This window comes from Mobula birostris, unplaced genomic scaffold (assembly GCF_030028105.1).
Source record: "Mobula birostris isolate sMobBir1 unplaced genomic scaffold, sMobBir1.hap1 scaffold_287, whole genome shotgun sequence".
Classification (NCBI taxonomy): domain Eukaryota; kingdom Metazoa; phylum Chordata; class Chondrichthyes; order Myliobatiformes; family Myliobatidae; genus Mobula; species Mobula birostris.
Window position 1 is genome coordinate 306,494 of NW_027275927.1, and position 27,929 is coordinate 334,422.

At 42.5% G+C, this 27,929-nt stretch overlaps 1 protein-coding gene across 4 annotated transcripts in view; it reads left to right on the forward strand.

Annotated features, from left to right (window-relative positions):
- Positions 1–27,929, forward strand: part of enah (ENAH actin regulator) — a 301,284-nt gene that overhangs the window by 266,612 nt on the left and 6,743 nt on the right. For 3 of the 4 annotated variants that reach the window (XM_072250356.1, XM_072250359.1, XM_072250358.1), the window contains 6 exons: positions 1,878–1,935; positions 2,355–2,406; positions 10,256–10,322; positions 14,203–14,262; positions 19,351–19,429; positions 19,728–19,785. In XM_072250356.1, the coding sequence (XP_072106457.1) occupies positions 1,878–1,935; positions 2,355–2,406; positions 10,256–10,322; positions 14,203–14,262; positions 19,351–19,429; positions 19,728–19,785 (374 nt within the window). The remainder of the gene's footprint in view (positions 1–1,877; positions 1,936–2,354; positions 2,407–10,255; positions 10,323–14,202; positions 14,263–19,350; positions 19,430–19,727; positions 19,786–27,929) is intronic. The other variant, XM_072250357.1, reaches the window with a different exon arrangement.

Genomic DNA, 27,929 nt, shown 5'->3' on the forward strand with positions numbered 1-27,929 from the left:
TCAGAATTCTGTGGACCCAAGGTTGCTGGCAAGTGTTAGTAGCTGTATGAGGAAGCATTCAACCATCCAGAGTAACAATTATTTTGTTCTCCATTAAACTCATGTACTGGAAATGACATTGAGCAATCTTGAATCCTGAGAAGGGTGAGGTAATCAGTCTGGAGAGGACAAACAAGACCAAGGAATACACAATAGCTGATCAGGTGTTGGGAAGTGTGGAGAAGTGTTGAGAAGTACTTGCCTCCAAATATCTGGAAGTAAAAGGATGGGTATCTGTAGAGAGGTACATGAGAGACTGTATCAGCTAAGTATAGACATCAAGATCAGAGAGGTCAGCTAGATCGGTATAAAGTAAACTTGGTAGGCCGTGGCTAGAGTACTCTGCACATTTTGCTTACCTTAAACAGAAAGGAATGTCAGCGAAGAAACTGCAGAGCAGATTTGCAAAGGTGATGCCAGAGCTGTAGAATTTCGGACAGGAGTTGTTTTCTGGCTGTTTTCTTTGGAATGAAGGAAATGGAAAATTTAATTCAAGTGTATAAAAATGGCACCACGGCTAGCATATGAAAGCATGCTAACATCATGGAGATCACTGGATCAGAAGCCAGAGCTGTTCTGTGCTCTTTAGCCCATTGTTGAGACCACCTGAAAAGGTTTTACCTTTTCTGATTTGATGAGGTTATGTCCAACCCACTGCGTACCAATTTCCTCATCCCTGGAAGGTCTCTTTCCCTCTCACAATCACTCCTTACTTGCTCTCCATCTTCCTCTGGTGCTCCCCCCCCCCCTTTCTTTTTTCCCATGTCTCCAGCTTTGTTTCCCTTTTGCCAATCAACTTCCCAACTCTTAGCTTCATCCCTGCCCCTCCTGTCTTTTCCTATTATTTCGGACCTTCCCTCCCCCTCCCTTTTTCAAATCTCTTACTATTTCTTCTTTCAGTTAGTCTTGGCCCGAAACATTGACTGTACCTCTTCCTACAGATGCAGCTTGGCGTGCTGTGTTTACCAGCATTTTCTGTGTGTTCCCTGGAAGGCGTTGGCTTTGTCTAAAAGGGAAACTCAGTTAATTTGAGTTGATTCCTTAGATGAGGGTGCTGCCCACTGAGCTGTGATTGAGTGGGATGGGATGAATTATTTTTAAATTCAGAAGAAAGAGGCATAATCTAATAGAAATGTACAGTATTTAAAATGATTGGTTGGATAGATGCTGTGACTTATGGTTGGAGAGTCTGGATCTAAGGGCATCATGAGATAAGACATTTGGGACTGCAGTAAGAAACTTAGTGTTTAGGTAGCTTTGAGAAGTCTAATACAGACGAATGCATTCAAAATGAAACAGGTGATAATCACTTCAGGATCAAAGGTGTGGGGATAACGCACTCTCAGGCCTCCTTCTCTAATATTTCATGACCAACTTCAACGGGCTGAACTAATGTAGTCCAGGCCTTTTCTCAAACTGACCCAGTCAACTGTCAGTGAAGCTCAGCTGACAGCACACTGCCTCTGAGGTTTTGCTTGAGCTATTCAGTGAGGATTTGTTTCCTGTCTTCTGTCAGCTGGATTGCAAGGGTGTGATTTGATGTTCCTCCAGCTTGGAATATTTGAATTCTGAAATCTCTCATTCCCCAATGTTTTGAACAATTTTCCCTCAGTCAGATGCATTGACATGCTCCCACACTTTCCGTCCCCATCTCTGGTCACCCTGGTCGTCTTCCACACTCTTCCTTCCTCTCACAGCCTCGTTTTGCTCTCGTGCTTTTGCTCTCACTCACATTCATTTCCCCCCGTTTGCCCCTTTCCCCATTCATTGCCCTCTTTTCTTGTCAGTGCTTTATCTTTATATTCTGTACAACATGGTTGATATTTATTTTCCCACAGGAGAAGGATTGCTGAGAAGGGTTCAGTTCCTGAGCCAGACCCTAAGGAAGAAAAGAATGTAAGTAGATCTTTGCCACTCACTTGCAGTGATGTGACTCAACAATCCCTCCACAGGAGGTTTTGAATAATGTACAGTGGGACAACCTTCAGGGTGCTTCAGGAAGTGCTCTCACCACCACCTCTGCTGGCCTTGCCAGGGATGCTCACGTACAAAAGTAGGAATTAAAAGAAAGGCTATTCTCTGTTCCAATGCAAGCCTTGCCTAAATGAGTGTCTAGCCTGCCCCAGAATTGACAGTATTCTTTGGAGAGTAGCTGTTTGTCTTGCTTTGTAAAAAGGCCACCCATCCAGCAGCTGTGGGCAAACAGCTCATGGCTCCAAAACTAACCTGGGCGCTTTGTGTCTTCCGTGTGCTCTGGTGTCATGCCTGTAACTGTTTGGCCTTTGTGTGTATAACTTTTTCTTTACTTCCTCCAGGAGGAATCAGAATCTGCAAGCGTGAAAGGCCTCTCAGCATCAAGTATGTCTGGTAGGTTGAGGAGCCTTTTTTCAATGGCAGCTTTGTTTGCTGTTGCAGGTTTTATTATGAAAGTGCACTTATTCATTGATTTTTTTTTATTTAATGAAACAGCACAGAGTAGGCCTGTCTGGCCCTTTGAGCCATGCTGTCCCAGCCACCCCACAACACCAATTAACCCCAACTTAATCACACAACAATTTACAATGACCAGTTTACCTACCTGGTATGTCTTTGGACTGTGGGAGGAAATGTGGCACCCAGGGAAAAACCTGTGCTTTCCATGGGGAGGACTTATAGGGACTCCTTTCAGAATAGTGCTGGAATTGAACTCTGGAATTCCGCAAGCTCTGTGCTAACGGCTACACTACCGTGGCATAGTCCAAGACTACCTATTTCCACTGTCATTCCAGACTTGCCCACTCTACTTCAGTACTAGCCACCATTTAATTTTGCTCCCTTGGTGCTCCCACTCAAACAAAGTTCTTTAGCTCCACTGGGCACCCCAAAGATGGTGAAGGGAAAGTGCTGGGAGGCTTTGGGCATTGTAGCTAAGTGAACAGATGAAAACTTTGCAGTAGGAATATCATGTGGATGTATATGAAGTTGTTTACTATGATGAAAAATCAGAAAAGTATAGTATATTCAGTTTTAATGCAATAAGAGGTTGAAAAGTGTTTAGAAGGACCTAGTATCTTTGTTCAGAAAGAAGTTAAGGTGCAACTGCTGCAAGCAATTAGAAAGGTATATATTTCTTTTGGAAAACAAAACTGCAGATGCTGAGGTCTGAAATAAAAGCAACTGCTGGAGGAATTCAGCTAGTCAACCAGCATCACCAGTCAATGTTTGGAGTTGGTGACCTTTCAGAAAGGTGGAGGGAGAGGAATGTTTGGAAGGTTTACAGTTCTCAGAGCAAAGCTAGGATGATGTATAACACAAAAAACTGTATGGAGATGGTTTAATACAGACCAGGTAATAATGAATGTGGGAATGATGCATTGGTCTTTTTATAAAAAGATTTGAGTTCAATGTAAATAATTTTTGGAACCTCTACTTGGAATTCTCCAACTTGTGGTAAACTGCTCCCTTTCTGTCCCGTTACTCTCCACTACCTGTGATCACCCCAGCCCCCATCACTTGGTTTCTTTCTCTCCCCACCCACCCACTACATCTGCCCCTCACACATAAACTCTTGTTACTGGTTCCCCTTCCACCTCCCTCCCTGTATTTTACTCTCCTTCATCCTAGCCTCTCCAATTCTCTTCTTCCAACACTACTTCCCCCAAACCTTCAGGCTCCACTCCACACCTCATTCCCCCTCCACTCCTCTGAAGACCCCATATTCTTCCAACCCATTTTCCCTGAACACCCAAACCCTCCCCCCCCCAACTCTGATCTTCCAAATTTCTACCCTCCCCTGACCCTGCTGTGTCTTCACCATCCCCTCCAAACTTCCCATCTCTGAAGCAGAAGGTTCTATTCTCAGCAAGGGACCTTCCCTCCAACATCTGCACCTCAGTGAGTTCCGAGCCACGACGCTAAGCTCTTCTTCCTTTGCCTCTGTTGCTGAGCCTACTTCATTGACAAGGATTCCCCATCCCCCACCAATATCACCTTCTCCCACCTTCAGCCCTTTTCCTCCTAATCTTGGACACTTTATTGTGGTTTTCTGCCCACTCTGGATTTTGTCATCTCTAACTGCTGAGGAGACACCTACTGCCTTGACTTCAGCATTCCTCTCATTTATACACACCTCATTCAACCAGTCTCTGAATGCATAGCCCTCCACTCTCTCTGCACCAACCCCAACCTCATCATCAAATCTGAAGAAAAGGGGTTGCCATCCGAGGCCAGACAGCAATTCTTAGACAACTCCTCTTACTTGCCCCATTGAACAGGACCCCACTAAGGCACATCAAGACTGTTAAAAGGATTACTCCCTAGTAATAATGATCAGTTAGGCACAGAAAGAATCTGTATTTACTGACAAGTACCTTTATTGTATCAATGAAAGAGCATGTGAATTTATACAACAGAATGCCTGTGTGCACACCTACTAAGTTTTCCTGACCCTCCACAAACAGACAAAGAACAGAAAAGGTAATACCCGGATAAAGAGTCTCTGCTGGCCATGTGATCCTCATGGTCCCGATCTAATCTCTACGTGCTTTTGGGGTACCACATCCACAATAGTTGGTCTCTAGAGAGTTGTTGCTACCTTGCATTTGAAGCTTCTGTTTTTATATTCATTCCTTACCAGTTCAAATGTTGCATTTCTGTGTTACCGACTGTGGGTCATCTGACTGACCTACACCACCTTATTCACTCTGGTCCAAGCCAGCATCCATTTATTGCAAACAACAGGAATTCTGCAGATGCTGGAAATTCAAGCAACACACATCAAAGTTGCTGGCGAACGCAGCAGACCAGGCAGCATCTCTACGAAGAGGTGCTGCCTGGCCTGCTGCGTTCACCAGCAACTTTGATGTGTGTTGCATCCATTTATTGCCCTTCTTCAGCAAGTGACAGCTGGTAATTTATGGCCCTTTATTCTCAATCGGTTACCAAACCAATAACTAGCTCTAATCACTCAGAGCAGACACAGATTCCACTATTCACAAATCTGCATGTTTTATCTTGTCAAAGAACAGCTCACAAGTAACTTTATTTACCTGGAGCATCATTGTATCTACTTTAAAACACTGATTCAGCAAGCAAAACCAGTTCACAAAATGGCACTCTGCATTCCTTCGACCTCATGGCAAAATCAAAAACAATTGGTCTGTGTGCTTCCACTGTCTTTGATTCATTCAGATTCATTGATTTATAGACTGTAGGTCTTTCTGGCCAACAAGACATTGTCTTCCATACTATTTCTAACTCTGGAGATCTCCCATCCACTGCCACCAACCTCATAGTTGTCGTAACGTGCACTACTCATTTCTACCTCCTACCCAAGATCTACAAACCAAGCTGTCCCAGTAGGACTATTATTTCTTGCCCCACTGAACTCGTGAACACATACTTTAAATCCATTTTGTCCCGCTTGGTTCAGTCCCTTCCTACCTACGTCCATGACACTTCACATGCTTTTGATCACTTCAATCACATTCAATTCTCTGGCCCTGATCACCTTATTTTCACTATGGATGTCCAGTCCCTGTACACATTTATCCCCCATCAGGAAACTTTCCATTTCTTTCCGGGCAATAGACCCAACCAATTCCCCTCCAGCACCGCTCTCCTCCATCTGGCGAATCTCATTCTCGCCCTCAACCATTTTTTTTCTTTTAGTTTCTTTCACTTTCTCCAAACCTAAGATGTAGCCATGGACATTTGCGTGGGCCACATTGATACTTGCCTTTTTGTCAGCTCTGTGGAAGTCCAAAGTTGCAAACCTATATTGGTGATGGTCCCCAACACTTTCTGCACTACATTGATGACTCCACTGGTGCATCCATGCTGAGCACATGAACTTCTTCAACTTCCCACTGTTCTTTCAAATTTATTTGGTCTATTTCTGACACCTCTGTCCCCTTTCTTGATCACTCTGCCACCATATATGGAGACAGACTGTCTACTGATAACTCTTACAAATAGGCAATAGACTATACCTATCTTTACTTTAACTCTTCTCATGCTTGTAAAAATGATATTTCCTTTTATCGTTTCCTCTGTCTCTACTGCATCTATTCTCAGGATGAGGCTTTTCAATACAAGACATCCTTTTCCCTTCCATTTCCATTGATGGAGCCCTCACCCATCTCTTCTCCATTTCCCTCACATTTGCCCTCACCCTATCCTCCCGCCACCATAACAGGGATAGGGCTCTCCTTGTCCTTGCCCATCACCTCCATACCTAGATCATCATTCTCCATAACTTCTGCCATCTCAGTGGGATCCCACCACTGAGCATATCTTTCCCTCCAACCCCTTTCTCCATTCTCCATAGTGCTTGCTATCTCCGTGACTCTCTTATCCACTCATCTCTCTCCACTGATCTTATTCCAGGCACTCATCCCTGTAAGCATGATAAGTGCTACATCTTCCTCTACACATTCAAGACCAAACAGTTTTTCCAGGTGAAGTGACACTTCACCTGTGAGTCTGTCAGGATCATCCACTGTATGTGGTATTCTTGGTATGGCTTCCTCTACACTGGTGAGATCCAACTTAGATTGGGGATCCACTTCATTGAGCACCTTTGCTCTGTCTGTCCCAAAAGGCAGGAGGTCTCACTGACCACCATTTCAATTTGACTTCCTATTCTTATACCAACATGTCTGTCCATGGCCTCCTCTACTCCCATGATGAGGCCACTCTCAAGGTGGAAGATCAAAACCTCATATTATGTCTGGGTAATCTCCAACCTGATGATAACATTGATTTCTCTAACTTCTGATAATTTCTTCACCCTCCCTTTTTTCCCACCCCCTTCTCTCCTTTTTCATTCCCAATTCACCCCTTCTCTTTTCATCTGCCCATCTCCTCCCTCTGGTGCCCCTCCATCTTCCCTTTTTTTCATTGTCCACTGTCCTCTAGCCTTTTATCTCTTAAACCAATTGCCTCCCAGCTTCTTACAACATTCTCCTCACCCACGCACTCACCTTCCCCCTCACCTAGTCTCACCTATCGCTTGCCAATTTGTACGTCTTCCTCTCCTCTCATCTTATTATTCTGGCTTCTGCCTCTTTCCTTTCCAGTCCCGATGAAGTTTCCCAGCTTGAAATATCAACTGCTTACTCCTCTCCATAGATGCTGCAGACTTGCTGAGTTCCTCCAGCATTTTGTGCATGTTGCTCAATATTTCCAGCATCTTCAGAATCTCTTGTACATCAGATTCTAGCATTTGTGGTCCCTTATTGCTTCCACCCACCAGCTCCCAGTTCTCGTGCTAATTCTACTCTCCCCTCCCCCATGAACCTGTCACCTCTCCTCACCTAGACCTACCCCTTCCTTGCACACATTCCTACTTGTATATTATTGATGTAAATTGTATCTAAAGGATGGCTGTCTTTCTCCCCAACTCCAATGGAGCTGTTGTTTTTCCAGCCCAGCAACTTGTAACAGCAAAGTACCACATGGGGATGTTAAATTCTAAAGTTCTCTACGTGGATTGGGGCAGGTTGTTCTCTGGCAAGGATGTGATCGGTAGGTGGGAAGCCTTCAAAGGAGAAATTTTGAGAGTGCAGAAGTTGTATGTTCCTGTCAGGATTAAAGGCAAAGTGAATAGGAATAAGGAACCTTGGTTCTCAAGGGATGTTGCAACTCTGATAAAGAAGAAGAGGGAGTTGTATGACATGTATAGGAAGCAGGGAGTAAATAAGGTGCTTGAGGAGTATAAGAAGTGCAAGAAAATACTTAAGAAAGAAATCAGGAGGCCTAAAAGAAGACATGAGGTTGCATTGGCAGTCAAAGTGAAGGATAATCCAAAGAGCTTTTACAGGTATATTAAGAGCAAAAGGATTGTAAGGGATAAAATTGGTCCTCTTGAAGATCAGAGTGGTCGCCTATGTGCGGAACCAAAGGAAATGTGGGAGATCTTAAATAGGTTTTTTGCGTCTGTATTTACTAAGGAAACTGGCATGAAGTCTATGGAATTAGGGGAAACAAGTAATGAGATCATGGAAACTGTACAGATTGAAAAGGAGGAGGTGCTTGCTGTCTTGAGGAAAATTAAAGTGGATAAATCCCCGGGACCTGACAGGGTGTTCCCTTGGACCTTGAAGGAGACTGGTGTTGAAATTGCAGGGGCCCTGGCAGAAATATTTAAAATGTCGCTGTCTACAGGTGAGGTGCCAGTGGATGGAGAGTGGCTCATGTTGTTCTGTTGTTTAAAAAAGGATCGAAAAGTAATCGGGGAAATTATAGGCCGGTAAGTTTAACGTCGGTAGTAGGTAAGTTATTGGAGGGAGTACTAAGAGACAGAATCTACAAGCATTAGGATAGACAGGGACTTATTAGGGAGAGTCAATATGGCTTTGTGCGTGGCAGGTCATGTTTGACCAATCTATTGGAGTTTTTCGAGGAGGTTACCAGGAAAGTGGATGAAGGGAAGGCAGTGGATATTGTCTACATGGACTTCAGTAAGGCCTTTGACAAGGTCCCGCATGGGAGGTTAGTTAGGAAAATTCAGTCGCCAGGTATACATGGAGAGGTGGTAAATTGGATCAGACATTGGCTCAATGGAAGAAGCCAAAGAGCGGTAGTAGAGAATTGCTTCTCTGAGTGGAGGCCTGTGACTAGTGGTGTGCCACAGGGATCAGTGCTGGGTCCATTGTTATTTGTCATCTATATCAATGATCTGGATGATAATGTGGTAAATTGGATCAGCAAATTTGCTGATGATACAAAGATTGGAGGTGTAGACAGTGAAGAAGGTTTTCAGAGCCTGCAGAGGGACTTGGACCAGCTGGAAAAATGGGCTGAAAAATGGCAGATGGAGTTTAATGCAGACAAGTGTGAGGTATTGCACGTTGGAAGGACAAACCAATGTAGAACATACAGGGTTAATGGTAAGGCACTGAGGAGTGCAGTAGAACAGAGGGATCTGGGAATACAGATACAAAATTCCCTAAAAGTGTCGTCACAGGTAGATAGGGTCATAAAGAGAGCTTTTGGTACATTGGCCTTTATTAATCAAAGTATTGAGTATAAGAGCTGGAATGTTATGATGAGGTTGTATAAGGCATTGGTGAGGCCGAATCTGGAGTATTGTGTTCAGTTTTGGTCACCAAATTACAGGAAGGATATAAATAAGGTTGAAAGAGTGCAGAGAAGGCTTACAAGGTTGTTGCCGGGACTTGAGAAACTCAGTTACAGAGAAAGGTTGAATAGGTTAGGACTTTATTCCCTGGAGCGTAGAAGAATGAGGGGAGATTTGATAGAGGTATATAAAATTATGATGGGTATAGATAGAGTGAATGCAAGCAGGCTTTTTCCACTGAGGCAAGGGGAGAAAAAAACCAGAGGACATGGGTTAAAGGTGAGGGGGGAAAAGTTTAAAGGGAACATTAAGGGGGGCTTCTTCACACAGAGAGTGGTGGGAGTATGGAATGAGCTGCCAGACGAGGTGGTAAATGCGGGTTCTTTTTTAACATTTAAGAATAAATTGGACAGATACATGGATGGGAGGTGTATGGAGGGATATGGTCCGTGTGCAGGTCAGTGGGACTAAGCAGGAAATGGTTCAGCACAGCCAAGAAGGGCCAAAGGGCCTGTTTCTGTGCTGTAGTTTCTATGGTTCTTTGAAAGTTTGGAGGTTAGAACATTTGGACTGTTTAAAGTAGAGGTAGATAAGTTTATGAAATATCAGGGAATTGAGGGCTATGGAGGAGAAGAGTTGAGGCCTGGGGAAGATCAAGATGATGATGTTAAATGGCAGGCAGGATTGAGGGGCTCACTGGCCAACTATTCCAATATTATTGTGTTCTTATCCACGTGTGCAAGAATGGTTTGTGGGTTCCCATCCCTTTCTAACCTGTAAGGAGGCATCTTGCCTTTCCTTTGGGATAGTGGATTGGATGCGGCAGGAATTGGCCATCGTTGGCTGCATTCTCCTGCAAGAGCTGGCCAATACTTCCAGCAACCAGAGTTGAAATTTTTCATGTGTTTGAACCTTAGAAAGGTTCATAGTCTCTGTAGCTCTTGTTCAGTAGTCAGCTAATGCAGTTTAAGTAGCATAGAAGCTTGTAGTCAAAGAGAGAGCTATGGCTGGCACTTGATGTAAGACTGTTACCTGTTTCAGTCCCAGTCTGCACCTTGCTGTCTTCTTCAATTTGATAACATTTTATATGATGCAGGTACTTTTGTTAAAGTCATTTTGCAGTTTGCTAAATGATGTGGGAATGTTTCTTTTCAGAGACGACCAGAAAGCCTTGGGAAAGAACAAGTACTGTAAATGGCAACAAATCACCAGTAATTTCCAGGTATGGTTTTTAAGACATTAGGATTTTAATGCAGACAGGCAGGCTGACAGCGTAGCGTAGCTTGTTAATCACTGAAATCTGTAGACTGTGGAAGGGTGTCAGTATGTCTTCACATAATGAATGTCCAGTGGGAGTCTGGCTTCTAGCTGGTCATGAGAGATTGGGGAAGGGAGAACATTCTTACAATTGATCAAAGTGACAATGACTGAGACCAGCTTGTCCACTTGCAGAATGCTGGAAGCTAGAAGAATGGGAGTGGAAATATGTGGAGGTGGATGGGGCAGAGGAAAGAAGCAAAGAATTGAAAAGAGCTTTTTTTAAAAAAACAATACTTCTTGCTGTTACAAGGGCCCAGAACTTTCATGTTCACACCTTTGTCTGCAAGGTCCAAATTGCCAAAGCAGTAACTAAGCTTGAGTATCTGTTGTTTGTTTGGAATTTGGGTTTGCTATTTTATTGACCATTAATTTATATAATGGCTGGCTTGGTTCAATGATATTGGAGACAGAAGTTTGTGGTTTCAAGCCCCACCAAAGCATGGATGGCAAGTCTAGGTACACAGAAAATGTAACCAACAATTTTGCAGTACATTGTTGTCATCCAGCCAACATAGTAGTGTGGTTAGCAATCGGCAGCTTCAGGTTTTACCCCATAACCCTTCACATAGTAACTGGTGACACTCCTGTGGGGAAACCCAACAGGGACATGAGATTCTGTGGATGCTGCAAATCTTCAGCACCACACAAATTATTGGAAGAACTCAGCAGGTCAGGCAGCATCTATGGAGGGAAATAAACAGTGGATGTTCATGGCAGAGACCTTTCATCGCGTCTCAACGGGAATTGTGCTCTAATAGCTTGGATTTTGTGGTTACTGCGATGAGAATGCTGTTCCATTCCAACATCTGGTGATACATGATATGGGTTTATCCTTTACCATCTGAACGGTGTCCATTCAGATTCTTTCCACAGGTCCTTATATGTTCAATTTTGTACATCTGGAAGAAAGGAGCATGATTTTTCATTAACTTTTTATATGTTTAACAGAACATTAAATTAACATTGACATATCCACAAAGCTATGATATAGTAGGAATATCCATTATTTGGGTATTAGGGAATTAAAATCCATATCTCCAAATCTAGTTTTTAAAACTAGAGGTTTTGTTGAGCTGTGCTATTTCAAATCTAGGAATTCATGATACTTCACATTGACCAAATATCTCCAGTGGAGTTCTCATCAATTCTGAGGGGCAGACTAATTCATCAGTCCTGAGATCTCAACTCAAAGTGGAATTGTATTATTAATAATAGTTGTTCATACTGTAATGATGGTAAATGCTGCTAGTTTGGTCACTGTGGCAATTCTGACAATTACCTTTGTCTTCTCATTGGACAGCTGGTATGCTTCACAAATGAGAAAAGAGAGGATGAGTCTTGAAGTTTGTCTGTCATGACTGGGAGCTTCTCTGTGTTCCACTCTCCTGCCAACAATAACAGTACAGAGATTTGGTTTTAAACCCTGCACTTGTCTGTAGTACATTGTTCAATACTGGCAAATGACTGAGCATGGCATCTCAGTTTATCTGTTTGGATTTATTCTCAGAAATAAGTTTGTCGTGTATTTATTTGGTATCTTCCACAATATCAGGACATCCCAAAGGATTTTTTTTTTTTTTTTTTAGCTTTTAGACAGCTATAGTTATAGATGTTCTTCAGAAAAAGACTGAGAAAGGGATCAGGCCAGAAAGTAGACGATGGTAATTGGATAAACCATATTGCTTTGGAAGAGCAGTGCAGACTTAAGAGGATGAATGGTCAATTACCAGTCCAATTTCCTATGATGTCAACATTGCACAGATAAAGGTCAAACAAACAACACTATGATGATGAACAAATAATTTGCTTTAATAATATTGATTAAAGGTGAAACATTGATACACTTGGAATTGCCTCTGCTCTATGGGATAATTCCATGGGATTATTTTATTCCCACTTGAGGGAGTAGATATGAATATCTTAATATCTAAAAGATTAAGCCAGGCTTCATTTTGTTGAGTATAGTCTAAATCAGTGTATCCACATACTAACTTTGGATCACATGGTTTTTGTGTTCTAATATTTTAGTTTCATTGTTTGGTGATTTATCAGTATAATTGTGTTCAGCTCACACATACGTTTCCTTCAATAATATACCTTCCTGATGTCACAAAGAAAGGTGTTTAGGTTTAATATCTATACTTGCCAGTACAGGTAGATGCTACATTATCTAGAAGTCTTGTATGATGCTGCAGTACACTTTTGATTTACCTCAGAATTGTCTCCTTGCAGTTCATCTCAGCAGGCAGCAGTTCAAATGCAAAATGCTGCTGATGCTAGAAATCTGAAAAAAGCAGGAAATGCTTGGCAAGGCAAGCAGCATCTCTGAAGAGAGAAACAGAGTTAATGTTTTCAGAATGACCTTGAAATTGAAATATGGGGTCTTAAGACAGAATAAATTGTAAATGGGTGGAGAGGAGAGAGCAGAACAAATGGCAAAGTCTCTGCTAGACAAAAGGCTGAAGAGATCAATAGATGTAATAGTCAGTTGAGTAAGTAAAAAGTGGTTATTGGACAAGTTTGGCACAAAAATGGGCCAGCAGGAGATGTGAGTGCAGAATAATTATCAACATTAACCAGAAATTCTGAAACAAATGCTTGAAATCTGAACGAAGCATACAGTTACTCTTTTTTTTTTAGCATTGAGTTCAAGTAATTATGACTTCATGGGAAGATGAACTTCATGACTTCTAATTCCCCCTCTCACTCTGACCTTTCCATCCACTGCCTTCTGCACTGTTCTACTGAAACCAACAGAAACCAACCAATTTCCCCCAGGATCATTAAAGTATGACTATGAATGACACTATGTTCAGTTTTGGAATATCAGCATTCCTGGCATTTGTTTTGGATTTCCAGCTCTTGTTTGGCATTTCTCTGGTAATTTCAGTTATTTTACATTTCCAACTTCTGCGGAGTTGAGCCATTATTCCTTTATTGTCACCTTTCATTTTGCATTGTCATACTTGGTTACTCAAACTCTCCTGTCTTCCACCTGACTGCAGATCTTCTACCTTTGTTCTCTTCTCCTCCTCCCCCAATTGCCTGCATCATAAGCTGTATAACTTTCCCCGGAAAGTTCTTTGCCATGAAGCATTAACTCTGTTTCTCCTTCTACAAATACTACCTGACTTGCAGAATAATTACAGCATTTTCTGGTGATTATTCTGTAACAGCTAATTGCGCTATGTTTTTGCCATGTTACAGGTCTTGTTGAACTGTAGATTCATAACAACCGCCCAGTGCTGGTGGTCTTTTTATTCCTTGGGTGGTAAACAGTCCACTATTCACAATTGTCTTGAACTGATCTCTGTCATATTTGCTTCTGTTGTAGCTTGGTAGTTAGTCTATTATTATCATGTGTATTGAGATCCAATGTTGAAGCCGCTATTTACTTAAGGAATAAACTATTTTCTGGATCATTGAATTTTAGATTTTACTTTTGTATTTCAAAATAACCTTTTTAAAATGCAAATTGAACCAGTAGCAGCAGTTAACTAGAGAAATAAGTATTGAAGTTACACATCAGCACTGCCAGCATTTGTGTGCCCAGTCCCCAATGGTTTTATTTAATAGAAAATCAAAATAATTGCAGCTGCTAAAAATCTGAAATAAAATCCCAAAAAACTCTGGGATACTCAGTAGGCCATGCAGCATCTGTGAGAGTGAAACAATTAATGTTTTGAATTAATGACGCATTATCAGATGTGGGTGATGCTCAATTCCTCTGCTTCATCTAACCCAGGGAGATAAATTTTCAAGCTTAATTTTCTTTCTCCTAGACGAGATTCTCCGTGGAAAAATCAGCTGATCTCTGACAAGTTCAATGACACACTAAACAGGTACCAGTTGGCCTGTTGAGTTTGTTTATGCAATGGAAAACTTGGTGTGCATTACCAGAGGTGCCCAAAAGGGGTCAGAGCCCCACTCTGCATGGGTTTGAGAGAGTGTGCGCCGATCTGCATGCTGTGTGAGCTTTGGTTGGGACCCAAGTGTTCTCTTGTTTTATTTTATTTTCTTTGCTTTCTCTTGCTTTTTGTGACCAGTGCCTTTCTAGGATGGGTTACAGGTAGGGTTCAGAATTCCCATTACACTTGCATTGAATTTAACTATGACCTGAGTATCTGAAGATATAACTATTGAGGATGGAGCAGTCATCAAACTGTTGCGTCCTTTTGTAATGAGAGGCACATGAATTTTATTATAAGAATTTCCATCAGACCTACTTCTGCTGCAGCACTCCCAGGTCTCTTCCAGCACAGATACTTGCCATTGCTACCCCAGAGCTGGGGATACTTTCCATTGAGCTTGCCCGTTGAACATTGGGCCCACAATAGCTTCTGATTAATGTGAAAGGCCAAATGGATGTATCCTGGTCATACTGGCAATGTTAATACCAAGCTCTGTCTCTACATATCACTCCACATAAACCACGTCCAGCAATTTTTAAATCATATAGCACAGAAACTAACCTTTGTCCCACATCCATGGACCTGTACTAATACCTTAAACCTTGTTAATGTCCCTGCCTCAACCACTTTCTCTGGCAGCTCATTCCATGTACTGACCGCTCTCTGGGTGAAAATGTTGTTCTTCAGGTTCTTTTTACATTTTCCACTTTCACCTTAAATCTATTGTACGGTCTCAACCTGTCACCATAACTCAGTCCCTTGTGTCCCGATAACCAAAGCTGAATATAATATTCCAATTGCAGCCTCACCAATGTTTTGTACAACTACAATTAGCATCCCAGTTTCTATACTCATTGCCCTGATTGATAAAGAGCAGTGTGCCAAAAGCCACAGTCATCAACCTGCAACAAGTAGGACTTGTATTCCTTGGTCTGTCTGTTCCCAAAATACAGTACCTCGCTCTTATCTGAATTGAGGTTGATAATGAGTATAGAAAGGGGTTTACTGGCATTACTACCATGATTTGGTTACTTTGTTTTTCCTGGTGTTGGAGGCAAGCTGAACTGTCACGCTGGTCAAAATCTACGTGGAATTGTGACAGGTTTCTTCGAATGATGCCAGTCACATCTTCATGTCACTGCAGGGTAAGTCAGGGAGTGTTATACAGTACCTTGTTAAAGTATTCAGCCTCCAACCCTTTATTCACATAAATAAGTATTACAACCACGGATTTTGACCAATTTAACTGTGAATCACATGCTCCCTTTTTCATAGTAGTGCCCACCTCCAAAAAAAGGCGGGGGGGGGAGGGATTGTAAAACATGAAAAACTAAAATGTCAGCAGTTCTAAAGTATTTCCCCCCCCCGCACTTTGCTCAGTTGAACCCCCTCTCACAACTATTATAGTCAGTTGTGATATTGGATAAGTCTCTATTAGCTTTGCACAATGTGATGGAGCAAGACATCCATTCCTCATTGCAAAATTGCTCAAGTTGTGTCAAGTTAGTTGGGGAGTGACATTGGACAGCAATGTTGAGGTCTTGCTGGAGATGTTCATTCGGTTAAGGTCAGAACTCTGGGCCATTCAGGGATATCAATTTTCTTCATTTGAAGCCACTCCATGGTTGCTCTGACAGTTTGCTTTGGGTAGTTGACTTACTGAAAGACTAGCTTCCTCCCCAGTTTAAGCCTTCTGCCAAAGGCTAACAGGTTTTTATCCAGGATTTCTCTGTATTTAGCAGCATTCGTTTTTTTTTAAATTATTATTTATTGGTTGGTTGAGATGCTGCACGGAATAGGCCCTTCCGGCCCTTCACCAGCAATCCCCCAATTTAATCCTAGCCTAATTATGGGACAATTTGCAATGACCAACTCCATCAATCCTGACCAGATTTCCAGTCCCTACTGCTGAAAAGCATCGCCATAGAATGATGGCATTACCTGGCTGATGCTCAGTATTAGACTTACGCCACACGTACTGCTTAGAGTCGAGGCCAGAAAGTTCCACATTAGTCTCATCTAACTACAAGACCTCCTTCCACATCTTTACAGTACCTTCTAAGTGATGCCTTGCAAAGTCTTTACGGGCAAGGATTTTTTGTTTGTTAGCTGGGGTTTCTTTCTTACACTTTCATAAATACCCTTATTTTGCAAGGCTTGAGAGATTGTGGCACCATGAACTTCATCTCCAGTTGCAGCCACTGACTTTTGCAGCCCACTCAGAATGTCTGTTGGTAACACAGTAGCCTCTCTTACGAGTGCCATTCTTCTCTGGTGACTAAGTTTTGAGGGGTGCTGTAACCTCAGCAGGATGATTGGGTTTCATATCTTTTCCCACTTTTTCATTATGGATCGCCCTGAGCTCTGAGGTATGTTCAGTGCCCATGAGAAGATCTTGGGCCCTTCCCCAGATTTGTGCTTCTCTATTATAATTTCCCTGATTTGTCTTGAATGCTCTTTTGTCTTCATTTTGGTTTTGGTCTCTTAAAAACCTACCAATACTGTTGGACCTTACAGTGAAAAGGGTAATTATCCTTATGAATTAATTGAAAACAGGTGATCCTCCAATTTTCTACAACAAGTAGTGTGAGTTGGTAAGGTAATATACAGTATTGCACCTGAGGAAAGTTAGTGTAATTACAAAGGGGATGAATAATCTTTCAGCCTCACAATTTTGGATTTTTAACGTTCAGTAAATTGCTGACAGGATTTGGATTTTTTCCTTTTCATTTGACAGGATACATAATGTTTTGTAGATTAGCTCAAATAATCTCTAGTATATTTTAAATTTTAGAAAATGAGATAGTAAAATGTGAAAATAGTTGTGGGGGTTTAATACTTTTTCAAGGTACTGTAGATGTCTCTTTGGATATGTAGAAGGGATTCAGTAAGGTTCTCCACAAAGTTTAAAGTGTAAAGAAGACAAGATTGCAGATGCTAGAAATCTTGAGCAATGCACAAAAAATGCTGGACGAACTCCGTGGTTTAGGCAGCATCTGTGGGGTGGAGGGGGGAATGGTGTGATGAAGCCTGCATCAGTACTTTCACGCTACATAGATTTAATGAAGAAATGATGTTTAGATACAGTTTTGTGAACTGTCAAGTTATTGTTGGCTATATGAATGTTGCCATACAAACTAAGTGTGAGCAGGACTATGACATGTCATGTTCACGGTGGAGAAAAGAGAAGTATTCGTTTTGGGAAGTATACGTTAGCAGATGAAAAAGGAATGGTCACAAATTATTGAACACAGTGGAAAATGGATAAATCATAGAGTTTATTTCAACAACTCTGTCAACATGTCCAAACAATTTGTGGGGGAACAAATCTCAACAATGGTGTATTGGAGGGATACAGTAAGGATTAGTCTGTACGTTGGTGATGCTTGATGAGTTAGTTTAATCTGTCATGTAATTACTTGATTTTAAATATTTAAGGGTGTTCCATTTTTAAGGCATCAGTTAGAGCAAATACGAAGTTCTTTCCACAGAAAGGTGCAGGGTTCAGAACAAGGAGGCACTGTGCCAGTGTTTCAGGAGTGGCGATTTCTCTAGCAAGGGATGGAAGGTTATAAAGTTGGGTAATTGCAGCTGAAATGTGGGTGAGCCATGAAGATGAAACACTGAACAGGCCCTTGAGCCAAACTCTGATTGTTCTTGTATCTGGCTAAATTCAGTACTTCGACTGCTCTCCCACCTGCTTCTGTCACCACCAGGCACCAGGCCCCCCCTACGTAAAAGAAATTTGCTCGTAAATCTCCTTTAAACTTCCTCCTCTCATTTTAAAGCTCTTCCTTCTACTGTTTGATATCTACACTCTGGATCAAAGACTTTGACTATCTACTTTTCACACGCCTCCTATAATTTAATAAACTTCTATCAGGTTTCCCCGCAGTCTCTGATGCTCCAGGATTGTCCATCCTCTCTTTGTAGGTACGTCATCAAGGTAAATTGTGGAAGACGTTAATGGGCATCCTCCTGTTGCTGTGCTTCTGCTGTTGTGTGCGTAATCAGATCAGTTACAGTTTCACTCACGTGCCGTTTTATGTCATGAATGTGATACAGTAATTTAGATCAGTATGTACCCTTCAGAGTAATTCACTGAACCTGAATGAAACAGCAAGAATTGTATTAAATGTAAAGCATTCCTAAAATCTGTGCTGTTTTTCAGAAGGGTAAGAGTTGTAAAGATGAGCATCAAATAATTATCTTGGGCAGTAACACTCAAAAACTTCGTGTGAGTTTAAGGTATTCTTGCTAAAGGCCTGTTAGAGAGTTGGGTCCAGTTTCTTCCAGTCTAGCCGAGTCAAGAAATCAGCCTTGTAACTCTGCCTCTGTGACTGGAGTAATTGTCTTTGATCAGAACACAAAATCAGGTGTGGCTGGCTGCATCTTTAAAATGTGTTTCATCTTCAACCTTCCTTGTATTGATTTTTGTTTGTGATTGTGGACACAAATAAATGCAATTTCTTTGAAATGCCTCTATCCTCTGCTAAGCTTTGAGGAGTTGTGGTGGTGATGTTTTGCATCTATGGATGGCATAGAGTGTAGATTGGGGTGATGTGGGCTTATTTGTTTAGTGAAGTGACTGATGTGTGCCAACTAATGGCATGAAGAGCAAATGAGATAATGAATTGACATGCAGAAAGCTAATAAACAGGAGCAGCTTGGAGCTTCAAGCTTTTCACAGCCATTACTGTTGAAAGGGATGGATTTCTTTGTGTGGGCTTTTCAGTGATCCCCTTACTGGACCCCAGTGGGGACGTGATTTTGAGAATCTGCTGTTTTCTGTATATCATTGCAGGAATTCTCTCGGTGGTAGTAGGTGAAACCAGATGATTTGTGTTTTTGTTTTAAGATTTGTCACGTTAAGTTAAGTCATCTTTCTGTAATAAAAAAATGTAGACTGGTGTCCAGCAGTCAGGGTAAATGAGGCTAATAACTACTGACTCTTGTTCCTTATAATCCCATAGCTTGTTCTAAGCTGCTCCCTGGGTAACTGCTCGATTTCTATTTCAGAAGCAAATCCACACCAAGTGGACAGCCAAACACCAATGGTGTACAAGCAGAGATCTTCGATTATGACAGATTGAAACAGGTATGGTCAGCAACTTTTTAGTAATTTCCTTTCCCACATTATTTTGCTTTGTAGGTTTGTACCTACAGGCAACCTGTTGCCGTTCTTCCCGCTTGTGAAACTGAGCTTTTCCTTCAAATGTTTGTGTGCAGTTACTAATCCTGCTCCATTTCCAGCTGCATAATCCCTGCTCTTCTCTGCTGTAGGTCACAGGGCATTAAGTACCCGTCCTGGTGTGTTTGGATCTGAAGCTAGACATTGGTTGATCAGTACAATTTTCCTTTTTTTTTAAAGACTAGCTATTTTGTTTTTTAAACAGGATATCTTGGAAGAAATGAGGAAGGAGCTTCAGAAGCTAAAGGAGGAACTTATTGATGGTGAGTGTCACCACACTTCTATTTTGCTATTAGGTAGCAATCTTTCACTTGCTTCAGTGTTGTTGATCTCTGCATCCAAAAGCAGGTAATATCAGTAATCTAGCAGATTCTTAAACCTGCTGGATTAAAGCAATTTAATCTCTCCAGGAACACATAGGCATTGGAGAAAACTAATCCTGTTCCAAAGGTCAGAATACAAGGACATTCTGAGGAGAAACAAATAAGTTGAAAGTTTATACAATTATGACTGCCCAATTGGAATGCAGAGAAATGTATTTTAGTTAACATACTTAGTCTCTACATAACTGTAAAAAGGTTATTGATCTGAAACATCTGGCACATAGAAATCTACAGCACATTACAGGCCCTTCGGCCCACAATATTGTGCCAACCACGTAACCTACTCTAGAAACTGCCTAGAATTACCCCACTGCATAGCCCTCTACTTTTCTAAGCTCCATGTACCTATCTAAGAGTCTCATAAAAGACTCTATTGCATCCGCCACCATCACCTTCAGCAGCGGTGCATTCCATGCACCGATCACACTCTGTGTGGAAAAACTTGCCCCTTCATGTTAGCCTTTTCAGCCCTGGGAAAAAGCATCTGGCTATCCACATGATCAATGCCTCTCTTCATCTTATACACCTCTGTCAGGTCATCTCTTATCTGCCATCACTCCAAGGAGAAAAGGCCAAGTTCACTCAAACTGTTCTCATAAGGCATACTCTCCAATCCAGGTAACATCCTTGTAAATCTCTTCTGCACGTTCTCTGTAGTATCCACATCCTTACTGTAGTGAGGTGACCAGAACTGAGCACAGTACTCCAAGTGGAGTCTGACCAGGGTCCTTTATAACTGTAACATTACCTCTTGGCTCATAATCTTATTCCCACGGTTGATGAAGGTCAACACACGCCTTCTTAACAACACTGCCAACCTGCACAGCAGCCTTGAGTGGCCTATGGACATGGACTCCATGATCTCTGTGATCCTCCACACTGCCAAGAGTCTTCCCATTAATACTATATTCTGTCTTCAGATTTGACCTACCAAAATGAACCACTTTACACTTACCTGAGTTGAACTCCATCTGCCACTTCTCAGCCCAGTCTGCATCCTGCTGATGTCCCACTGTAACATCTGACAACCCTCAAGACTATCTACACCACCCCCAACCTTTGTGTCATCAGCAAATTTACTAACCCACCCTTCCACTTCTTCATCCAGGTAATTTATAAAAATCACAAAGAGGAGGGGTCCCAGAAGATAACTGTGGAACACCACTGATCACCGACTTCCAGTTAGAATATGAACCATCTACAACCACCCTTTGCCTTCTGTGGGCAAGCCAATTCTGGATCCACAAAGCAAGGTCGCCTTGGATCCCATGCCTCCTTACTTCCTGAACGAGCCTGGCATGAGGAACCTTATCAAATGCCTTACTGAAATCCATATACACTGCATCCACTACTCTACCTTCATCAATGTGTTTTGTTACATCCTCGAAGAATTCAATCAGGCTCGAAAGGCTTGACTTGCCCTTGACAAAGCCATGCTGACTATCACTAATCACATTATGTCTCTCCAAATGCTTATAAATCCTGTCTCTCAGGATCTTCTCCAACAACTTGCCCAGCACTGAAGTAAGACTCACTGGTCTATAATTTCCTGGGTTATCTCTACTCCCTTTCTTGAACAAGGGAGCGACATTTGCAACCTTCCAGTCCTCTGGTACTTCTCCTGTCCCCATTGATGATGTAAAGATTATCGCCAGAGGCTCAGCAATCTCCTCCCTCACTTCCCACAGTAGCCTGGGTATATCTAATCTGGTCCCAGTGACTTATCTAACTGTCCTGCCAAATGTTTTCAGCCCACAACGTCTACTGTACTTTTTTCCATAAATGCTGCCTGGCCTGCTGAGTTCCTCCATTTTATGTGTGTTGCTCGGATTTCCAGTATCTACAGATTTTCTCTTGTTTGTGACTTATCTAACTTAATGCTTTTCAAAAGCTCCAGCACATTTTCTTTTTTAATGTTTATACACTCAAGCATTTCAGTCCACTGTAAGTCATCCCTACAATCGCCACGGTCCTTTTCTTTGGTGAATACTGAAGCAAAGTATTCATTAAGTACCTCCGCTACCTCCTCCAACTCCATGCACACATTTCCACTATCGCTCCTGATTGGTCCTATTTTCACACGGCTCATCCTCTTGCTCTTCACGTACTTGCAGAATGCCTTGGGGTTTTAGTCATAGTCATACTTTATTGATCCCGGGGGAAATTGGTTTTTGTTACAGTTGCACCATAAATAATTAAATAGTAATAAAACCATAATAGTTAAATAGTGATATGTAAATTATGCCAGGAAATAAGTCCAGGACTAGCCTATTGGCTCAGGGTGTCTGACCCTCCAAGGGAGGAGTTGTAAAGTTTGATGGCCACAGGCAGGAATGACTTCCTATGACGCTCTGTGTTGCATCTCGGTGGAATGAGTCTCTGACTGAATGTACTCCTGTGCCCACCCAGTACATTATGTAGTGGATGGGAGACATTGTCCAAGATGGCATGCAACTTGGACAGCATCCTTAATCCTGCTCGCCAAGGCCTTCTCACAGTCCCTTCTAGCTCTCCTAATTTCATTCTTTCAGCTCCTTCCTGTAACCTTGTAATTTTCTAGAACTCTATCAGTACCTAGTTTCTTGAACCTTTCGTAAGCTTTTTTCTTTTTAACTAGATTTTCCACATCCTTTGTACCCTACCATCCTTTCCCTGCCTCGATGGAACATGCCTAAGCAGAATGCCATGCAAATGTTCCCTGAACGCTTGTCAAATTTCTGCTGTGCATTTCCCTGAGGACATCTGTTCCCAGTTTATGCTAAGTTCCTGCCTAATAGTATCATATTTCCCCCTACCCCAGTTAAATGTTTTCCCAATTTGTCTGCTCCTATCCCTCTCCAGCTCTATGGTAAAGGAGATAGAGTTGTGATCACTACCTCCAAAATGCTTTCCCACTGAGAGATCTGATACCTGACCAAGCTCATTTCCCAATACCAGATCAAGTACAGCCTCTCCTCTAGTTGGCTTATCTACATATTGTGTCAGGAAACCTTCCTGGACACACCTAACAAACTCCACCCCATCTAAACCCCTTGCACTAAGGAGGAGCCAGTCAATATTAGGAAAGTTAAAATCTCCCTTCACAACAACCCTACTATTATTGCACTGTTCCAGAATCTGCCTCCTTATCTGCTCCAAGATGTCTCTGTTACTATTGGGGGGGGGGGGGGGGTCTATATTAAAAGAAAGCACCCTGTAGAGCTATTGCCCTCTTCCTGTTTTTGACTTCCAGCCACACTGACTTCCTCCTTTTTTGCAGCCTTGACACTACCCCTGATTAGTAGTGCCACACCCCCACCTCCCTCCCTCAAAATGGAATCTTATTGTTAAGGGGGACAGCCACAGGGTTGCTTTCCACTACCTGATGCTCTGCCTTCCCTCTCCTGAGAGTTACCAACTTAACCGTCACCTGTGGCCCTGGTGCGACTACCTGCCTGTAGTTCCTATCAATCACCTCCTCACTTCCCCTTATAAGCTGACGCACCTGGTGCAGATGCAGCCATCAGGGAGGCTGGAAGTTTCCCAGATATCCCACATCTGACAGCCAGAGCAGAAAACTCCCCTTGTAATCATACCCACTATTCTTAAGTTGGAGAAAAAAAGAGTTTTGAATCTAATTTACCTTCGTCCTCTCCAAAGCTCTGATGAGGCAAAGCCCTGCCACTCTGTTTCTATCCCCCCCCAGATGCTGCACATTATTTTGGAGTGTGTCTAATATTTTCTTTTTTTTAAATCTAGATTACTGATCCCTAATATTTGCTACCATTTAGTGTAAACTTCACATCAATCTGTCCTGCTGAAATCCACAGCTATTATGTGGTTTGCAATATTCCCAGGTTTTGTCTTGTCTTCACCTTTGAAAGTATGCCCTGTACATATTATCCCAGGTTACTGAAGCATTGACATTAACTCTGGTGCCTGGGCTGCACAGATATATGACTGTCATCACTGGGCATTACAACATTGTAGCTAAGGTACTTATCTGCTATCCGGAATCCTAGGTGGTCAAGTTTAAATATTGTGATGGAAACTGGAGAATTTCACCAGTTTCATAGCCAAAACCTCATGTGGTTCCTAAATCTGTCCTCCTTACGTTTACTGTATACCTACACCATCGTGGTTGCCTCTTCATTGTCTCTCCGTTCAGAGGTAGACACAAAGTGCTGACCCTGCAAGAGACATTCACTCCAACATTAATAAATGTGATTCATCCATGCTCCCCTGCTTGTCTTCTGGTCATTATCACTGTTCATTAAATTTTCAAGCATCCAAGCACAACAGTTGCCCTACATTTATCCATTCTCACCTGTATTTAATCAAATAACTCAATCAAATTTGGCAGGTAAATTGTCTAACAAATCTATGTTGGCTGTCATTTAATAATCCAAGTTCTTACAGATAATTTTGCCTCAAATTGTGGTATCATAAGGTATCCAAAGGATCTCCAATTAGGCTGATGGGCTTATCGTTATTTGGTTTAACCCTCAGACTTTGCAACTCCAAAATAAATCCATGCCTGAGAAGTAATGAGAACAGGGGCATACTCAGCTGAGTTTATTCTGTTCACTCAGATGCAGGCTATTAGAGTCTGACCTTCATTTACCTGCCTTGGTTCTGTCAGCCTGTAACATTATGCTTGACTGGATCCAAGCTCTCAACAGCTTAGAGTTGAGAGCAGCATCCTACATCACCTCTGAACTAATTTTATTGTATAACCTCTCCACCACCCATCTCTTCAACTTATTCTGTTGTCCAGTCATATTAAAACAATACACTTAAATCAGCCCTTATTTTGTGCCTCTAATTTAATCTTTAAATTTGTGATGTTATGCTGAAACTGCTGGAAGCATTACCGGACGTTTGAGAAATCGATGTTCATGTCGTTGGGTTGGAGGCTATCAAAGCGGAATATAAGGTGTTGTTCCTCCAACCTAAGTGTGGCCTTATCCTGACAGTGGAGGAGGCTATGGATGAACGTATCAGAATGGGAAGTAGAATTAAAATGGGTAGCCACTGGGAGATTCTTCTTTTTCTGGTGGACAGAGGATAGGTGCTCAGCGAAGCGGTCTCCCAATCTATGTCGGGTCTCACTGATATACAGGAGGCACCAGACACAGTATATAACCCCAACAGACTCTCAGATGAAGTGTCGCCTCAGTTGGAAGAACTGTTTAGCGCCCTGAATGATAGTGAGGGAGATGGTGTAAGGGCAGGTGTAGCACTTTTTCCACTTGCGAGGATAAGTGCCAGGAGGGAGATCAGTGGGGAAGGATGAATGGACAAGGGAGTTACGTAGGGAGTGATCCCTGCAGAAAGCAGAAAGTGGGGGTGATAGATGTTCTCATTTGTGGGATCCCATTGGAAGTGGCGGAAGTTTTGGAGAATTATGTGCTGTACATGGAGGCTGGTGGCATGGTAACATAGAAGCATAGAAAATAGGTGCAGGAGTAGGCCATTTGGCCCTTCAAGCCTGCACCGCCATTCAGTACGATCATGGCTGATCATCCAACTCAGAACCCTGTACCAGCCTTCCCTCCATACCCCCTGATCCCTTTAGCCACAAGGGCCATATCTAACTCCCTCTTAAATATAGCCAATGAACTGGCCTCAACTGTTTCCTGTGGCAGAGAATTTCACAGATTCACCACTCCCTGTGTGAAGAAGTTTTTCCTCATCTCAGTCCTAAAAGGCTTCCCCTTTATCCTCAAACTGTGACCCCTCGTTCTGGACTTCCCCAACATCAGAAACAAACTTCCCCAACATTGGGAACAAGTAGGTGAGGACAAGGAACCCTATCCTTGGTAGGGTGGCAGAAGGATGGGGTAAGAGCAGATGTGTGTGAAATGGAAGAGATGCGGTTGAGGGCAGTGTTGATAATGGAGGGAGGGAAGCCCCTTTCTTTGAAAAAGGACGACATCTCCTTCATTCTTCAGCCTTAACGTGAGAGCAGATGTGGTGGAACCAGAGGAATTGAGAGAAGAGATGGCATTTTTATAAATAACAAGGTGGGACGAGGTACAGTCCAGGTATAGTACAGGTATAGTCCAGGTAAAGTACAGGTATAGTACAGGTTGTTTGTGATTGGATTACTGTTTGGCTGAAGCTGAGGTGAGGAAGATCCTGGCCAGAGTCAACCCATGCAAAGCTGCAGGGCCTGATAATATATCAGGTCAGGTTCTGAAAGACCATGCAACCCAGCTAACAGATATATTCTGCATCTGCCTGGAACAATCCATTGTTCCCTCAGTTTTCAAGGCAGCCACCATCATTCCAGTGCCAAAGAAGACCTCAGTAACCTATCGACTATCTTCTGGTGGCATTAACATCGGCTATTATAAAATGCTTGGAGTAGTTGGTCATGGAGCACATTAAAGCCTTTCTCCTGGCTGCACTGGACTCCTTCCAGTTTACTTATCGCTCAAGTCGATCCACTGATGATGCAATAGCCTCTGCCCTGTCCCACCTGGAAAATGGGGTCTCATATGCCAGACTGCAGTTCATAAATTTAAGTTCAGCATTCAGTACCATCATACCCCAGAGACTGGTGGGGAAACTGTCCTCGCTGGGTCTCAACACCTCCCTCTGCAATTGGATACTGTACTTCTAAACAGTAAGGCCACACAGTCGGTCCATGTGGGCAGCAACATCTCTTATCCCAGTGCGCTGAGCACTGGCACTCCTCAAATCTGTGTGCTGAACCCACTGCAGATGTATGACTGTCGCAGGATCCAGCTCAGACTGTGTCATTGTTTGTGGATGACACAACAGTGATTGGCTTTATCAAGAACAATGACCAGATGGAGTACAGAGAGGAAGTGGAGTGGCTGGTGGATTGGTGGGCGAATAACAACCTGAGCCTGAATGTGGAGAAAACAAAGGAATCATTGTGGACTTCAGGAAGGTGCAGGCAAACCTTCCCCCTCTATGAATATATGGCTCCTCCCTAGAAAGAGTTAAATGTACCAAGTTCCTGGGAGTTCATATCACAGATGACCTCATCTGGTCCCTTAATATCACCACCCTGAACAAGAAGGCACAGCAGTGCCTCCACTTCCTAAGAAGACTGAGGCAAGCAAGGCTCCCCCCCCCCCCCCATCTTAACTGTATTTTACAGGAGCACCATTGAGAACATCCTGACAAGTCGCATCTCCATCTAGAATGGGAGCAGTTGCCCATCAGACCAGAAGTCCCTACAAATGACTGTGAGAACAGCTGAGAGGATCATAGGGGTCTCCTACCATCCATTGGGGACACTTATCAGGAGCGCTGCGCACACACGGCCCCTAGTATTATTAACCATCCCACCCATCCATCCAGCACGCTCTTTGACTTTCTGCCATTGGGCGGGAGATTACGATGCATAAAAACAAGAATGTTTGGGAGGGGAAACAGTTTTTTCCTCTGGGCCATTAGTCTTCTGAACTCCCGGCTGCATCATATTCGAAGAGTGGCTGGTTAATCCGTTCCGTGCCTTCCAATATTTAAAATTAATGCTCTTTAGTTTGTTACTTATCTTTAGATTTTATCCAAACCTTCATAAGTTATTGTGTGTTATGTGTACTACTGTGCCTTACACCCTGGTTCGAAGAAACGTCTCATTTCAATATACATTATATGGTTATATATGTTATATACATGTATATAGTTAAATAACAATAAACTTGACTTCAAGTCACTATTTTTATTTCAGATTTTCAGCATTTACTGAATTTTTGTTTTGAGTCAAATCCTGGCATTCCTTGTCACGGATACAGTACAGCACAAAAATTGGCCAGTTGAGTCTGTACTGATCATCAGCCATCCATTTTCTTGCGTTAATCCCACTTTTAATTTTCCATGTTTTCTATCAACTCCTTCTCAGATTTCACCATTGATCTACACAAGGGGCAAGTTACTGTGACCAATTAACCTACTAATGCCCTTGGTATGTGTAAAGGAACTGGAGCATTGAACAAAACCCACCTATTACAAATGTGCCAACTGTGGTCAGGACGACATTCCTCATGTCTGAGTTCTACCCATAT